The 17,472-nt window shown below is 42.9% G+C and overlaps 1 protein-coding gene across 2 annotated transcripts in view; it reads left to right on the top strand.

Annotated features, from left to right (window-relative positions):
* LOC143330439 (polyprenol dehydrogenase) overlaps positions 1 to 12,071 on the top strand; it is a 43,085-nt gene extending 31,014 nt beyond the window's left edge. For both annotated transcript variants that reach the window (XM_076747046.1, XM_076747045.1), the window contains exons 4-7: positions 737 to 838; positions 1,307 to 1,514; positions 2,847 to 3,054; positions 7,213 to 12,071. In XM_076747046.1, the coding sequence (XP_076603161.1) occupies positions 737 to 838; positions 1,307 to 1,514; positions 2,847 to 3,054; positions 7,213 to 7,389 (695 nt within the window). In that variant the 3' untranslated portion in view covers positions 7,390 to 12,071. The remainder of the gene's footprint in view (positions 1 to 736; positions 839 to 1,306; positions 1,515 to 2,846; positions 3,055 to 7,212) is intronic.
* Positions 12,072 to 17,472: the final 5,401 nt, after the last annotated feature.

Here is a 17,472-nt window from a genome sequence, read left to right as displayed (position 1 = left end):
CATGCAGTAAAATAATAGATGAATACAGGTTGAACTGGAGTCTAAACTGTGTGTGCATTCTGAATTATTAAAAGAGGCTTGCCAGGAGTTTCTCTGTTGACCAGCAGCGGTGCATAAAGGGGAGCATCATGCCTGAACAACAGATCGACTTCTTCACTCAGAGGCTCTCTGAAAACTTTTCTACATCACTCCTGAGCTGGGACGTCTTGCTCTGTATTCGAGTTTACTCAGCCTGTAGACAGTCATGTGAGCGCGGGTATAGACATGCATGCGCTTTCTCAGACAAACACAAACATGACGCCGCAATAGCAAAAGTGTAACTCTTAAGTAGATCACAAAATGTGTGTCTGTCAAGGTATTTAAGTATACTCCGGTGTTGAGCGTCCCCAAAGTAATTTCTCTGCATACACACACTTATACTTAAGCACACAGAGTCAGTGTCACGCTCCGATGGTACCACCTCCAGGGCATTGCTTTCTTACCTGTGTCTTATCATACATTAGACTTGATATAACAGTGTGTTAAGCTTTGATGGCGCTTGGGAAGAAGTATTAGGTTTGATATAATGTGCCGGAGCCGCAGAAGCGTAGCGCTGCCAGTATTGTACTGTAAGAACTCACCGAGCCTGCTGTAAGAGATGATTAATACACTCTTTGATGTCTTACTGCTTGCAGAAATAATCCGTTTACAATGGCTCTGATGTGTGTGCTTCTGTGTGTGTGTGTGTCCTTTCCAGTGGAGTTCACAAAACTGGACCTCACCTCTCTGCAGTCTGTGCGTCAGTTTGTCCAGAGCTTCAAGGAGCGGGACCTGCCGCTGCACGTCCTGGTCAATAATGGTGAGTGATGGAGGTGTCGTGCTCTTGCCATGTGCGGGCTGCGTGCTGTATATGCAGAGCGCTCCGTCTCGTATTTGGTGAAAGAAGTGGAAATCCTCTGCAGAGCGGTGTAGTTTAGACGCTGTCACCACTTTAAAAGACTCATGCCTCAGCATTTTTGAAAGTGCTAGAAGATCAACGATGTTCTTTGCATGCGCTACGTCGGGCTGACTCATCAGTGTTTCCCAGCCTTTGTGTCCTCATGTAGCTCCACAGCCTCCTCAGATGAGCCTCTTCATCGACACCACCCGTCATCCTCCGCATGTGTTCGATTGAGCTGATTTTAAGTCTGATGTGATGCCATTTTACACTATTAATGACCACACATGCACCAAGTTTGCAAGCTTCAAACTCTGAAATGTATTTTTCTATGCTTTAAATGTGTGTGTGTGTGTGTGTGTGTGTGTGTGTGTGTGTGTGTCTCTCCAGCGGGCATCATGCTGGTTCCTGAGGGCCGTACTGAGGATGGGTTTGAGCAGCACTTTGGCGTGAACTACCTAGGCCACTTCCTGTTGACCTGGCTCCTCCTGGACACACTGAAGGATTCTGGAAAATGTGGTTGCTTCTCCCGTGTGGTCAGCGTCTCCTCCTCTGCCCACCGCCTCGGCGAGATCAGACTAAATGACCTAAATAGCTGGTAGGTTCACACTCACGCACACTTCAGCAATCACAACCATGTCAAATGAAGCAAAACTGTATGAAGAACATTGAATCAGTACAAAAAGTTTCCAGTTTGTTTGAACTGGGATCGTTTCTGTTAGTAATGATAATAACATTGTACTCATCAAGTTAATGGATGAGGTCTGGGAACATGCTGACATCAGTTACATGGTCAAACAGCACGTAACCAGTAGAGCAAGCTACAAAAATAACAGTATCGCACTGGGTTTCTTTTTGTTAGAGCATTTCAAGCCCCAACATTCACACTCACCTGCTCTGCCTCTGTGCTGGCATCACCTGCACAAGTGCACAAAGTCTGATTTTCTGTTGGCATCAGGTGGGCAACTGTTGGCTCAGTCTCATTCCAGCTTGCCGCACTGCTGTCCAGACGCGTTAGCGGCCTGAATATCTTCATGGTGTTGTGGCATTACCCCGACCAGTATCAAAACAGGGGAAAGCTGTGACCAGATTTCACTTCACAAGCTGCCATTTTTAGCTGTGAAGTCCTTGATGTAACTGGCCCCTCCTGTACAGGAAAGTTACAGTTGCAGCAGTTTAGACTTGTACATACAGACTTCAGCACTTTCAACAAGAGGGAAGGAAAGTATTAGCTGTGTGTCAACATCATTATCCTCAAGCGTGCATTAAATACTCTACTTGTTGTCTTGTGTCACGGGTGTGCATTCCAGTGGGACAAGCTTTATGACATCAGTATGATATCATAAGGAGTCTGTGCATTAAACAATAATCAACTAATTTTAAAAAATTTGATGACATCAAAGCAACGTTAAAATTACTTTACTGTTAGGCGTACACATATACAAACAGCAGCAAAAAACTGCATGTGTGCACCTGCAAGCCTGCGCTGCTGTTGCTGTTACTGTTACTGCAGATAGATGGCACAAATTAAACTGGAACCGCAGGTCCTGCAGATCTTTGTGAACTGCTGGCACTGCGGCTCTGCAGTCGAACGATGCCGCCTGGGCCTGGTTTCAGATGCGTCACATCAATGACACTGTGTGTCCTTGTTTACCAAATGTGCCCGTTGAGCCAGAGGATTCAGAGAAGCCTTGTTAAGTTTCCACTGTAAAATGAATTTGTCCTTGTTCAGCAGGACAAGTTCCTCTTACATGGAAAAATGTTACCAACTGAGGCAACAGTTGGAATGAACTGAACAAAACTGAGAGAAGCAGCTGTTGACCTATCTTTTATCCTTGGTATGTTTAAAAAAAAAAAAAAAGGGCATTTCATGTTTTTTTATGTAAAAGTCTGACAGTGTTTCTTTCTTTCTTTCTTTCTTTCTTTTCAGCCATTGTTATTCAGCCCATGCAGCTTATTGTCACAGTAAGCTGGCACAGCTGTTATTTAGTTCCCACCTGCACCAGGAGCTCCAGCGTGGAGGTTACCCATTGAGCTCATGTGCTGTGGATCCTGGCATGGTTGATACTGCTCTCTATTGCCACCTCTGGACGCCTCTCCGCTTGGCACAGAGAGCCATTGCTCGCCTGCTTTTCAGGGTAAAACACTGTTCTAACTTTCATGTGCTTCATTCAGACAGAAACCAGGCTTGATTTATGTCATCCAGTAATGGAGATATGATAGAAGTATTGAACTACACTGCCAATCATCCTGCCAATCATCCTTTCCACCATCTCTGATCAGTAATTTGATTGTATAATCTAATTAACTGAACACTGAATGCTTTCTTTCCCAAGTGGTTTTACTGCTCCATAGTACACTATCACACAGGATGTATACTGCAAATGAAAAAAAATCTATATTTCTTTACTTTATCACTGAGATTTTCCCTCTCAACTCACGGTATTTTGTCTTTAACCCTTGATTCAATTACTTTATGGTTACGGGAACATTTGAAGGAAGCTGAGGCCTTAATCTTGGTTACTTTGATTTTTTCCTTCGTCCCCCAAACTGCAGTTTCTTCTGTTGTTGCCCTTTCTAGGTTTCTGTTTGCTAAATGACTGGAATATAAATGCTTACAAGGTAAATTCTAGTATTTCAGTGTGTCATCTTAAAGGTTTGCAAAACAAAAGATCTACACTTCAAATCTTTTGCGGTCATAAAGCACATATCAAGAGCCAGAAGAGCTCAAGTTTTAATTTTAAACCTTTACAACTGACCCAAACCGCTTCCTCCCTCAGTATGCTAAGTTGAAATTGTGGATATCTGTAGTAAATCTGTCCAGTAAATGATGATTATCAGCAGGTTTTTTCCTACCAACAGTCATACAAAGCACTCCTTCTAAAAGTCAGCAACTGTGCAGTTTGCAAGGTCTGCTCCTGGAAAGGATCTGTTGCCACCTTAAAGTAATTCACAGTGACCTGAAACAACAAGTGCAGACATTGTTTAGGTTTTTATTATACAAGATGAAACACATGAGACTCGTGCACACGCACACACACACACACACGATCTATCCACATCGCTGAAAATGGAAGTGCTGCAAGGCAGGCTGTTCACTGTGTGTTAGATTTTAAAGCATTTCTTGCATGGCTTAAAGCGCTGGCCGCAGGCTGCAGTTAATGTCCCTGGGATTTAATGGAAGGAGACGTGTGTGCGTGTTTGAGCCCAAAACTACAATTGTCACAGGCATTTGCCTCCGAGCGCAACCTTTGGGATGCTTCTGTCCCACATACACAAACACATTAATCACACAGACTCATGCATGTAATCATTAACACTCACACACACTGTGATTCTCGCCTGTCCCGACACCTTTTTATCTCACGCCATAACATTTAGGTGCATGCAGAGCCAAAGGCTAAAAGGTTGATGGAAAGAGAGAGAAGACTTTATTAATCCTAAATCACAATACAAGGGCAGTCGAGGAGACTCAAACTAGAGACTCAACCTTACAAAAATTAGGATCATATTCTAAATTTGAATATAATGTATATAGTGTTGCAGTGGAATTGCATAAATGAGTATTTAGAATAACTAATAGGTATGTAGTGGGAGTGTATATTAGACTGTGCTTCTTAAAGCAATAATAACACATCATATGGGATTTAATACTGACTATGGAAGCCCGTGGGCGACTCGTCATTTATTTTATGTTAATGAATTCTTTTGGATGCGCTGTGCTCACATGCAACAGTTTTTTTATTTGAACACTGACAGAAAATATAAAAAAAAAGAATAATAAAGTAGATGCAAGGCACTTGCAATCAATATTCAGAGGAAGCAGTCTTTGTTTTTAGTGAATATTGTCAAAGTAATGCGGTAACGCCAGTTCAGTCAGATACAGCAGAGCAACAGGTGAGCTGGAATGAGCGGCCCATTTTTTATTTTTAGAGATTACTTGAGACGAACAAGAGACATTAACAGAACGGATCCGCAGTCATGGAGCGGGGGGGTGGAGTGAGGCGTGTGAAGGTGGAGACACCACGAGCCCCATCCTCCAGCCTGGCACCCTCACAAAAGGTCAGAGAGTGCAGAGCAGTACCCTTTACATCAGAACAGATCATCAGCAGGCTCACACACAGCAGCCGACAAGCTTTCAGAGGTACGTACGCTGTTCTTCTGCTCCTGAACAGCTGCTGCTGATCGTTCCATTGATATCAAATCAGCTTTAAACCAGTTCTCCAGGTTGAAACTATTTAGGTTTCTCAGTTTCCAATAAGTACGTTGGGTCCACGGAGAAACTTGCTAGCTGTTGCATCACCCATGATGCTATGGGCATCATTTAAACTGTACTGCATTTTCAGTTCATTAATTTCAGTAATAAAGCAATGGATGCAATTCAGTTATATTTTTCTTCTGCTGAGTCTGAATAAAAATCGTTTTCCCTCCAGCTGTAAAAAGTGGGTTCTTCCAAATTGGACTAGAAGGCAAAGAAAGGACGTCTCTGAGCTTTGTCACAGGAATGGAGAATTAAGTGGTTGATAGTATTTCTGTTATGTGGGGAGGTATGACGTGGAGCCAAGTGAAATGTTTTTCTTATTTTCTGCAGTTGTCTTTTGCTCCAACCAGCCCCAACTACCTGCCTCACATTGTTCTTTATTCTGGGATGGATGCCGACTTGACGCCGCCCTTGACATTATATGAAAAAGTCCTCTCATGTTACAAGCGGTGAGGCGGGCCAGCGATGAAACCCACTTGATCTGTATGGATTAAAGATGAAACCGGGCTCTCAAGACGCGTTGCAAACACTTTATAATCAATATTTAACAGACTCAGTGGGTGAAAATGAATCATCTGCAAGTGCTCTTTGCCTGGTTTCAGCCACAGAGAAATCACAGCCGCACTCGTCCTGCACACCACTGACTGACTGATCATTATATAGTAAAGTGAGGAAGAGGATCAATACACCAGATACCACATTTAAGTCCCCATTGAGCCATACGATCTCTCCAGTTAAGGCGCCACATAAGGTTGACATAAAAGCCCCAAATTTGGAAACGTGTGATTCATTTAAAAGCAACTTTTTTTCAAAAACAAGATACTTCCACCCCTTGAAGCTTTATTATCTGGGACAGAAAAGGCTTGACCTGCCAATCTTTGCTTTAATTTCTGTGATTCAGGCTCATTCAAGTGGGTTTCTTGAAGCATCGCCTGCCAAGGACTATAAGTGTGAGATTATTTTTATACCGCTTTACCCCATTTCCATTCCATGATATCATTTTAATAGTGTTGGAGCTCATTTAAAACACTGATTTTGTGACCTGCTTAGGTTAATACGGGTCAGTATATCTCAGCAGTGAAGGGAAACACTTATAAAAGCAAAACACTCAAGACACATAAGAATGCCACTGAGCAAAAAATAAAAAACATGACACCACGTGACCAGAAGGGTAAACTGTGGGATCGATAGCCCCTTTAAGGTGACCAGACAAGATTTTAATCAAGACAAACAGACAACAAGGCAATCACTAGACAAAAGGTCCAACGCTGTACTTTCGCCACCGCAGAGTCGTAAGCAATCAAGCGTAATGAGCAATGAAAGCAGTGGCCTGCTGTCATGGAGGGGTTTCAGCGCTTCCTCGAACACTTTTTGTGAGAAGAAAATAAAGCAGAACATTTCCATGTGTGAACAGACCTTTAAACTACAGACAGCAGCATGAATAATGAAGCGCAAGCTGTGTTTTCCTGTATCGTCGCTCGCACTGAAACATTTAGCCCTGCAAGCAAAATAATAATTCATTCAGAGGAACAATTAAAATTCATGTTTGGAAATATTGTGGAGTACTACAATGCACACACACACACACACACACACTGATTCACGCACACAGAATGCGAGCGGACTGTTGACGCTCGCAGGATGTGATCCCCCCTCTGCTCTGAAACCTGCTCCTGGTCTCACAGCTGACACTGAGATCATTGTTAAAATGCATCAACACTAACACTCACACACACTTACGCATGCAGACACACACACACACACACACACACACACACACATGCACACACACCCTGAGCCTTCTTTCCACTGATGCTAACACACAGTGACATCAGCCCCCCTCTGGCAGTCAGACACACACACACACACGCACGGATGCATTGTTTGTTTGTTGCAGTGATAACTTGTTGTTGAACTTGTCATCCTGCAGTCACTCCACGTCCTTTTGTTTATCTTTTGTATGCGATTGTGTTTATTTTTTTCGGATGTGTATACATTTATACTGTATTTATATGTTTTTTTTTTTTGTCCGCAGACTCCTGCAGAGGGCGCTGCCACTGTGCTGTACGCCGCTCTGTCACCGGCCCTGGAGGGGGAGCGTGGAGGAGGCTACTGGGCTAATGGGCGCAGGGAGATGACAACAGCGACCTTTGACCCCCAGCTGCAGCGGCGCCTTTGGGAAACCAGCCTTCGGTTGCTGGACCTGCAGTAGCGTGGGACTCAAGGACGACTGACTGGACTAAACCTCGAAGTAAACACTCGGGCCAACCAGCCACCTTCTCCTTCTCCCTTTCTCCGTGTCTTTTTTCCGTCCGTACCTCACATCGAGGTGTCCGTCGCCATTTATGTTGACAATCTCACAATCCGCCGCCGGCCTGTGATTGGTTATATGGAGAGCGAAGACCTCCTTTTTGTTCCAGACCCGCCAAAGAAGGGCTACAGGGAATGCATGACGTGTTTTTTTTTTTTTTGTTTTTCACTTTGAGCAAGCAAACATACTTACACACACACACGCACACACTAACTCCAGGGTTATATCGATTAGATCGCCTTGAGTTATGAACAGATCAGTCGTCCCCGATGGCAGCCGACCTTAAATGTCGTTCCACAGCGTTGCGCTCAAAGACCTGCAGTGACTCCGGCCTCACTCTGCCTTAATGTCGTTAGTCTGGCTTTGAGTGAAGAGCTCTGTTGTCCTGCAGCGAACTAAATGCTGTTTCCATCCTAAAATTGAAAATCGAAGCAAACATTGAAATGCTTCTTGGATATAGAAATAATGCAATTCATTAATTAATTAATTCTGGAGTAGTATATTGGCTTCAATGTCACCTGTTAAGTCAAGGCATAGCGCGCGCGCACACACACACACACACACCCGCACACACACATTCATGCACCATGACATTGATGTGATTCTTCAGGCCTGAATCCACCTCGCCGTGGCAGGGGAATGATTTCTCACATCGTCTTGCAACTGCGCTCGTTTTGACTGGGAGCGCTTTCGATTTTCTTTTATTTCGTGGTACATTCGTGTGCTTTTACTGGTTACTACTGAATCCTCATGTTAACTGCTGGTTGGTGGTCGAGAAGGTGTTCTTTTCCTGCTGCGCTCACGAAGATGCTGGGAAAACATCAGCTCCTCTCTCCTCTCTCTCTCCACCGCTCGGCAGTCCAACAAAAGATGTTCCTTCGGACTGATGGGGGGATTTGGGAAAACGCTGACAAAAGGAAGCAATCCTGTGTTAAAGTAGGCCTGAATTTAGAATAATTCCCCCCATAGACCTGAGGGTGATGAGGCGTTCGGTTTTGTTCTGGGGAATTTTCTTTGCTGTTGTCATTTTCTGGCGCCGGCATTTCCAGAGGTTTGCTTTTGTGTGCTCGGAAAACAAAAAGGGAAGGGATGGGGAACCAACGGCCACGTCACTCTGTCCCCGTTTTCCTTTGTGATCCGTGTTAATCGGTTTTACCGTGTCTGTGATACATGTGTGTTTTTATGAGTTAAGATTTAACTCATGCTATAGACCCAACTCATGTTGATGGATAGCACAACAATGGCCACTCCTGGAGGAACGGCGACGGGACGGAGAGAGAGAGGGAATGCACTTTACTTCTTCCAGTGCTCAAGCTGTGATTGGTTCCTCATTGCTGCTGCCGCTGCTTCCTCATTTGGCGCAGCTCCCAGTGCATTGTGGGATTGAGATTTCCCAGTGGTGAGAATCAAACTCCATCTGCTGAGCTGACACACACACACACACACACACACACACACACACACACACAGTCAGAAACAGTGGAAGCAGTACATCCAGGCACAGGCTTATCTAAACAAGCACACAGCAAACAAACATGTCTGTTACTCATGCAGGAAAATACTCTCTCTCACACACACACACACACACACACACACACACACTGCGCCATAATGCCATCTCCACTGTGATAAACCATTTTAGCTGTGAAGATGAAAAGTGTTATCTCAAATTAAAAAGTTTGGGCTAAAAATCCTTCCCCACATGCCTTCCCATGGCTGTATGTGTGCATTGTTGCTTTGAATACTGCCACTGAGCATCCAGCATTCGTTATTATCTGCCGTATGTGGAGCAATAGTATCACTGTGGTAGCTAATTCAGCCAGTAGCACAGAGCCAGACATTCAGAGGAGGGGGAACAAATGGAAAAAGTTACCAGCTTCAAGTTACCCATATATCAGGAACTCAAAACGTCTATTGGATAAAACCTTTTCGTGAAGACAGTGACTTAAGCGGTTAGATTTAAAGTTTAATGGAAAATTTCCACATTTTCCAAGCAGTTTGAAGATGTGTCGCAAATGAGGCCCACAGCAGGTCTGGCTGAACCCCCTAAATCCCCTAAATGAGACAGCGGTTTAGACTCACAGAGGCGAAGACTAATGGTGTGTTCGGGCGCTCCTTGTCAGCTCGTAAAGCCGAAAATGTCCAGGTTGCCATCAAACAGCCATAGTATTTTTTTGTTCGAGCTGTGATGCTTAACGTCAATACAACAGCAGGCAAATAGTGGTCCAGGTTAAAGGTGAATGCATCCACATTACTTCCATTTATTTGTAATGCCCTGTGATGAACATGTCCATGCTGCAAATAGTGGAGTTCATGCCTGGCTTCCATTATTTACAACCTACTGTTGGTTTACTCCATGTGATATGATTACTAATGATAGATCACCCAAACAGAAATACTGGGTTTATATGACACGATCACATGAATCAATTTATGAGTTGTCAGAGAGTGCCTGAACGCTCCATCAAACAGTCGATCAGCATGTAGTGGATTGCTGAAGTTCGAGGGCCCGATGCGTCGTCCAAATTCTGGCTTTTGTGGAGGAGCCTTTGAAGTGGGACAGGTCTTGTTGGCTCACTGTGGAGGGTCCATCTTTAGACGAGAGCTGCGTTCAAGTCGCTAGGGATGGATGGTCGAGATGAAGAAGATCCTCATACTCACATCACTGACAACACAAGTCGGTCCTATTAGTGTTAGAAATACTGTAAATAAATGACAATATAACAGTAAATCCATTTGGTTTGATTAACATTAAATAACTTTAGCTGGCGTGAGGCGGCCATGTTTGTTTGGCTTTCAGACACTTCTGTATTTTTAGCATTTTTTGAACATTTCAAGAGAAAACTTTCATGATCATTGCATTATTTGGATTTTACAAGCTCCTATAGGACATGAGGACGGCATAACTCCAGGAAAACACATCACACCTTAGCCTGATTGGCTGCCATTGCAGAACGACTTCAACTCCACCAGCAGGTTTTACCTCATTTGAATGAGAGTAGCTGATTCCAGTCAGCCAGTCAGGGTTCGGTGCATGCAGGGCTTCTATTCAGATAAACAAATTCAATCCACATTTTAATTTTATTAAAATTGTATCGCAAACTATCACAATCCAGAAACAAAGTTGCATTCATGTTTAAAACTCTTATTTAAAGCAAGAAGTTTGGTGTTTGTTTTTGTTTTTTTTTTTGTTTTTTTGCTGTAGCAGTTGTGCGGATTTGACTCTAAATGCCAGCAGTGTTCCTCAGTTTTTCTTCGACTTGTCAAACTGCTCGGAAACAAACCGTTCATCGCCTCAGTGCTTCCGTGTTTGACTGTGTGGTTCCCCGAGGCTACTTTAAGGTACTGACTAAATAACAGAATAACAAACAAACCGACCCAGTCCCGTTTAAACAAATGCGCTCGCTTCCCTTCACACAAATGAAAACACCAGCTTACTACTCAGCAGTGCTCGTTTAGAAAGTACAAGGCTGCGGTGTGGGCTGCATCCTGTCAAAGAGCTATTGTATTTTTCACAGTCCAGCTGCTGCAGCAGATGTATTAAAACCTGAGCGGGGGAGAGGGAGAGCATCGCCAACCATCTTTCCTATCTGAGCACAAGGTTTTCCAAAGACGAGGGGAGGAGGCACGTGAGGGTCTGTCCTGGTGTTCTTGTTGTGTCAGTGTGCAGAAGAGGGCTGCTAAATTATCAATGAATTACCTTGTTATATATTTAGCGCGCTCCCGAAGCGTTCCACACAGACAGGACAACACAGTGAACTCTCCGAACTTGAATTGCAAATATAGAAAAAGAGCAAAAACAGCTCAAGTAACCGTCTGTGATGTTGTCTGTATGTGATTTACTCGTATATGATTATTTCAAAGCGTTGCCACCACTGGACATTGACAAGTGGAGCTGTATGTAGACTGACAGTGTTCTAATAGCCATTTTTCTGTCTGACCTGGGATTACATTTATATTAAATGTTTCAGTCCCAAGTTCTGCAAATCCTAAATGTGTATATGTATAGGAAGAGAGATAATATAAAGATGTATACAGGGGGTATCCAGATGAACCGAGTCCTTCCTCTGGTATGAGGCAAACATGCTGTCCCCCCCCTAACTGATTCTCCTTTGGTGTGAGTGCGACCCATTCCCTCGACAAATCGACGACGTTCCCGCCTCAGATCCAGCGTGAACACTCAGTCCGTCTGGGCCCCTGAGGACTTAATGAGACGTGCAAAATGTTTTATTTTCAGTCATTATTTTGTTGTTGTTGAGATACACATCTTATTGCTTTTGCCGTGCCTATGAAGAAAATCTCCCTCATATATGTGTAACTGTGAATTTTTCATGTAGATTTGAGCTTGTAGAAACTGTGATTACCGTCTTGTCCTGTGCATTGCCGTAAGTTTTTTCTCTCTTTTGGAGCGATGGGAGTGTGTGTGCGCGCGTGTGTGTTTGTGTGTGCGTGCATGTGTGCGTGCGTGCGTGTCTAGATAAGGGAGTTCATGTTCATGTTTTTTGTCAATGGTTGTGACATTCCAGCAGCAGCCACCACCTTTTCTATTATCCAAAGCTTCTCAATAAACATATCATTGTGCCACTCTGGCTCTCCGTCCTTTCAGCTGTGTGTGAGTGAGAAACTGTCAGACTGATGACACGCAGCATGAGACAGCGAGCCTCGAGCGCAGTCTGAACTTTGGAGATATTCTCAGATCCATCAGTGAAACGCACGCACACACACACACACATACACACACAGACTTACTATCAGGTCACAAGGATTAACTCTTTCCTATCATAAACATCAAATATGCTCCAGTCACGAACCAAGAACTTCACCACAGATACATTTAGATACTCGGATATTATTACGACTGCACAGTGGTGGGATGTAACTAAGTACATCTACTCAAGCACTGGACTTAGGAAAAAATTGGATTTTGTACCTCAGGGAGAAATACTGCATTTTTTACTTATTACATTTACCAAGAATCTGACAGCTTTAGTTACTAGTTTCTCTACAGATTAAGATTTTTGCATACAAAACATGATGCAAAACATTTGGTTCATTTGTCATTCATCACTTGGCCACAGGAGATTCAATCAGTATATACGTACATTTGTCATCATAGAGTAACACAAGTTATTAGACCAACCCTGTCTGTTCAAATGTGGTCAGTGTGGCCTAATGTGATTATTTTCTAATTCTGTTGAGTTACAGCAATTTTTGTTTTTAATTTCCTTCGTACTTTATAGTAGTAGTAGTAGTAGTAAAAGATGGTTTTCTAGTCCTTTACTCATGCTGCAACAGTTTGTGTGGTGTCAAATTTAGCTCACACAGAAAACACTTGATAAATGCGAGAAAATAATCTGTAAATGTGATATTTAAACCATGAACATTGCACAGGAAATCTAATCAAGCAACTAGTTTTCAAACTGTAGTCAAGATACTTTTTCTGTTTAAAATGAGGGTTTGGGTTTCTGCAGAGCTGAAAGATGCATTTTTCATTTTTAATTCATTTATGGTAATTAGCAGAGCATGACAACGTAGCTGTAGAGACAAACTAAGGATCACATTTCAGAATGGAAAACACACAAATCTGAGACGAAAAACACAGAATCCCTCTCCTTTGCTCCCCACTTAATGTATTCATAAACCTTGGACCCAGACAATGTGCAACAAATGGATCAGACATCTCTCTTTGCATATGTGACAATGGAGTTCCTGTCAGAAGAGCTACTGTCATCGTGTCTTCAAGAAAAGTGCGACTGAGACACTTAATTAGGCAGCTGAGCCAACATGACTGAGCAGAACTGTGAATGAAAACGCCGGGAAAATGTAGGAGAACTCATCAAGGTGCGTTTGAATGGCAGGCGAGTGGCGTTACATCATGTACATGCCAACTTGTTAGGATGAATATCTGACACAAAGAGGAGAATGAGGTGCTGTCTCCTCGGCTCTTTGTAACATGAGGACACATACAATACTGCTCTGAGCTGACACTCGTCTGAGCTCATGCAGGCAGAAAACGCACAAGCACACACACACACACACACACATACACACACACCAACCTGGAATGACAATATGATCAACCTCATTCATGTCTTGGTAATTGATGCTCATGTGCTTGGGACAGATTATGGTTTATAACAGTGAATATAATCCACAAAGCATTCTAAACACACTTAATAGGTCCTTACTCAACCATTAAGTGGCAGCTCTCCCTCCATAAATTCCTTATGGGAGATTTAATGAACTCATTGCATGCACACTCATAAACTAGGAAGTGGCTAATAAGCGTTCATTTACGTAATTGCTGCCAAATGACTGAGAAGACATTATTATTCATGGCAATATTCAAGAGGGAGCTGGTTGTACACAGTCACTCACCTGTTCTACCTTCATGACGCAGTCTCATCGTCCATTCGCTACTGTGCAGGTCTTCATAGACCGGTTCCTCCTCATCTCAAAGGGTCATATTAGGCACTGTGTTACAACCCTGATTCCCAAAAAGGTTGCTCTCTGTGTAAAACATAAATAAAACAGAGTGCGATAACTTGCTAATTCTTTCTGACATAACACTCAATTGAAAACAACACAAAGCGCATATATTTAATGTCTAACCTCATCAGCTTCATTGATTTTTTGTAAATATATGTTTATTCTGAATTTAATGGCAGCAACACGTTTCAAACAATTCGGGACAGGAGCAACGAAAGAACAAAAACACCTGTTTGGAACATTCCACAGGTAAACAGGTTGATTGGTAACAGGTGATAGTACCATGATTGGGTATGAAGGGACATCCTGGAAAGGCTCAGTCGTTCACAGACGAGGATGGACTGAGGTTCACCACTTTGTGAACACATGATTGTATGAAGGATATTACTACATGAACTCAGGGACACTTTGTAAAACCACCAAATTCATCACAACACTTTTCTATTAACATCTAAACTGCAAAAAGTCTGTCTGTCTGTCTGTCTGTCTGTCCCCATAGGTCACCTTGCCGGTAGCTGCTGTAACTCTTTCACTGATTACCTTCATGCCATTTCAAGGCTTCAAATCTAATCTAACCCACTAATCACAAGCTAACCACCAACCTGTTTACTGCTTTTTCCTCTTGATTTATTAAACATAGTTTAATTAGGATTTTTTTCCTGATCTGAGGTCAGTGTGTGAAACAGATGTTTCCAACAGATGTCTAATAGGTGCACTGATGAGTCCTCTCAGTGACTGGAAGGAAAAACAGAATGACCTTTGCTTATTTGACCTTCGTACAAGAGGAAAATTAGAGCCTAAAAACCTCTGTGGTACAGTGTTTTTAAAGTGCACAAAACAGCCACAGGTGAACATACCAGGACAGAAATATCTGTATAAAACTAAGACACAACCTAAGGCACAAGATTTGTCTTTTCTTCATATTTCTGGCCAGCTCTCATCTGATGAATTAATAAACTAAAGCCGGTGTAGTGGTCATTAACAGACCTCTGCGGTGGCCCAGTGTGCAGGAAAGCATACCTACAGTGCCCTCTAGGGTGCCCTTTCAGTGGAGAAAATGCAGCGCAGTGCATGGTACACTTCTCACCTTTTAGCTTTACTGTAATTTTACATTTGCATACTGCTAACAGATTATAGCACAGGAACATTAAAGATGGGAGAGGATTTTAAAAATGAGATTTAAAATTTGCTAAAATTGAGAGGAAATAAGTGATAACTGATACTGTTGGTCAGGTTGAATTTATAGTAAAAGTTTCTTAGAGCAAGTTTGAAAGGATTTCTTTTAGGGTGAGAATGAAAATATGTTTTCAGCCCATCAGTTTCCCTGTTAGACGAGCACAAACGCACTCTGTTGTGTAAACTGCACCAAGTGAAGAGTGTGGCAGACGTTCACAAGGTGCCCTCCCAGTGGAGGAAATGTGACAAAGTGCACTAATGGGTGCCATTAAAATGGAACACGATGCAGTGCCACATAAGCTGCCCTACATGCTAGAAAAGGGTTTGGAGCTGTTTCATCATAAATGTGTCACGACTTCCTGCATGCTTTTCATTTCTGATATTCCACCGCTGCCCCTCGGAGAGCCTGAGCCCACCATCTCACAAAAGGTATCTGAAATGACAAAACATACACAACAAATGAGGATGTCTTGTCCTGCGGTCTGTCTGTCTGTCTGTCTGTCTGCAGGTCCACCTATTAGCAGTCTCTGAGTGTGAGATTAAGACGGCCATTAATCTTCCAGGCAGCAGTGGCTTATGGGAAAGGCCTGACAGCCCAGGGCTAAGTGATACATGGACCTTGTCAAGGCTCCTGATGGAGGGATAGATGGGTGGACAAAAGGACACACACACACACACACACACACACACACACACACACACACACACACACACACCTCTCTTGGCCAATAAGATATGAGAGGTGAAAGTCAGTACATGCGAGATTGCTGCAGGTATGATTAAGTTTAACAATAAAATATAAACACTGGCTTTCATTGTTGCATTCAAATGAAATAAAACCAATGTAAACCAGCCATCTTTGGCCTTCGATCCACCATACCTACAAATGAGACCCAAAATAAAGCAACAGACATTTGAGGACAGCAATGCTTCCCCGAATAACCTGCTTTTCTGTGCAACAACACCTGTAATGAACAACCTCAGTCACTTGCTGTTACAGACAGACAGGACACAGAGGTCAAACCCTGCTTCAGAATCTGGAGCAGGTTTCTGAACCGCATCCTGCTCCAGTAACAACTGCTCACAGGACAGAGAGCTCACACTGCACACAGGCTTTCATTCTGTGAAGTCCTGCTTTGTTTGCTGTGCATCTCCAGTTAATCTCTTTCTAATGATTACCATTCTGTGAGGCCAGATTGGTTTGGACTTGATGCTCGGCGGCGGCGGCGGAGCGAGGCCGGTGGGAATACAGATGGAGATCTTTGCTTTATAGTTCAGATTAAATGCTGTTTGTTTACATTAGTGGTATTTTTAGGGGCATGTGATTTTGTAGTCTGTACAGCTTTGTTATGTATTGCAGATACATGTATGGTTTGCTGAAACTATATTTCTCTTTGATGAGTATAGATGTGCCATATGCTGTTAGTGGCACTTGAAGCTGAAATAATGCCATCCATGCAGTATGTCAGGATGTTGCATCCATGTTGCAGCTTTATCTGGTTGCTGTCTGAGAAAAGCCTGAGGAGATGAAGGTCTGTTACGTATTTTTTTAAAGTAGAAATTTGGACAGTACATTTTTCGTGTTCATGAGTTTGAGTTTGCTGGAAAATATTGATTGTTCAGCTGTTGTCGCTGTGTTCAAAAGCATCTTGTAGCTTTTTACGCTCAACACTCCATAACTTGTTTTTAGATAATGGAAATGCCAATCGTACAGTGACAGCTGCATTTTACCAACATGCCGAACTTGAAAAAGCAGTATTAAAGCTCAGCATGTCAGACAGCTCCAAGCTTTTCTTATTTCTTATGGTGGTATGAAGTGAGGTGAGATAAGACTTCAAGTCAAAACTCTGCTTAACTTGCTCTGATCAGTTATTTACTATCTCAATTTGGGGATAAATCTGTGATCTCCACAAACTTTGGAAGCCATTTAAATGCTGGTTTGTATGGATTTTTTCCAGACATGTTAGACCACAGATGTTGTGGTTGGATATAAATGTCCCAGATTTTAACCCAACAGCCAGAAAAAATGTAGGCATTGTACGTCACGGATATGTTAAAGATTTACATCTTTAACGTTTCAGTTTTCAATTCTATGTTCTGACAGCGCTTTGGTTAATTTCTGCTTATGTTTAAGCACAAAAACCACCCGGTTTGGACAGCGGATCATGTTTTAGCTTAAAACACGACTGGAAAATGTCCAGACGTCTTGTTAAAAATACCCAGTCAAACACAGCTTGAACACTGGCTGCTTGTCTCACCCAGCTGTCACACCACCCCCATCCCCTCCTCCTCCAGATGAGAAGCTCGGCTCATATACAT

Source organism: Chaetodon auriga, chromosome 13 (genome assembly GCF_051107435.1).
Source record: "Chaetodon auriga isolate fChaAug3 chromosome 13, fChaAug3.hap1, whole genome shotgun sequence".
Lineage (NCBI taxonomy): Eukaryota > Metazoa > Chordata > Actinopteri > Chaetodontiformes > Chaetodontidae > Chaetodon > Chaetodon auriga.
This window is presented reverse-complemented; position numbering and strand designations above follow the sequence as displayed.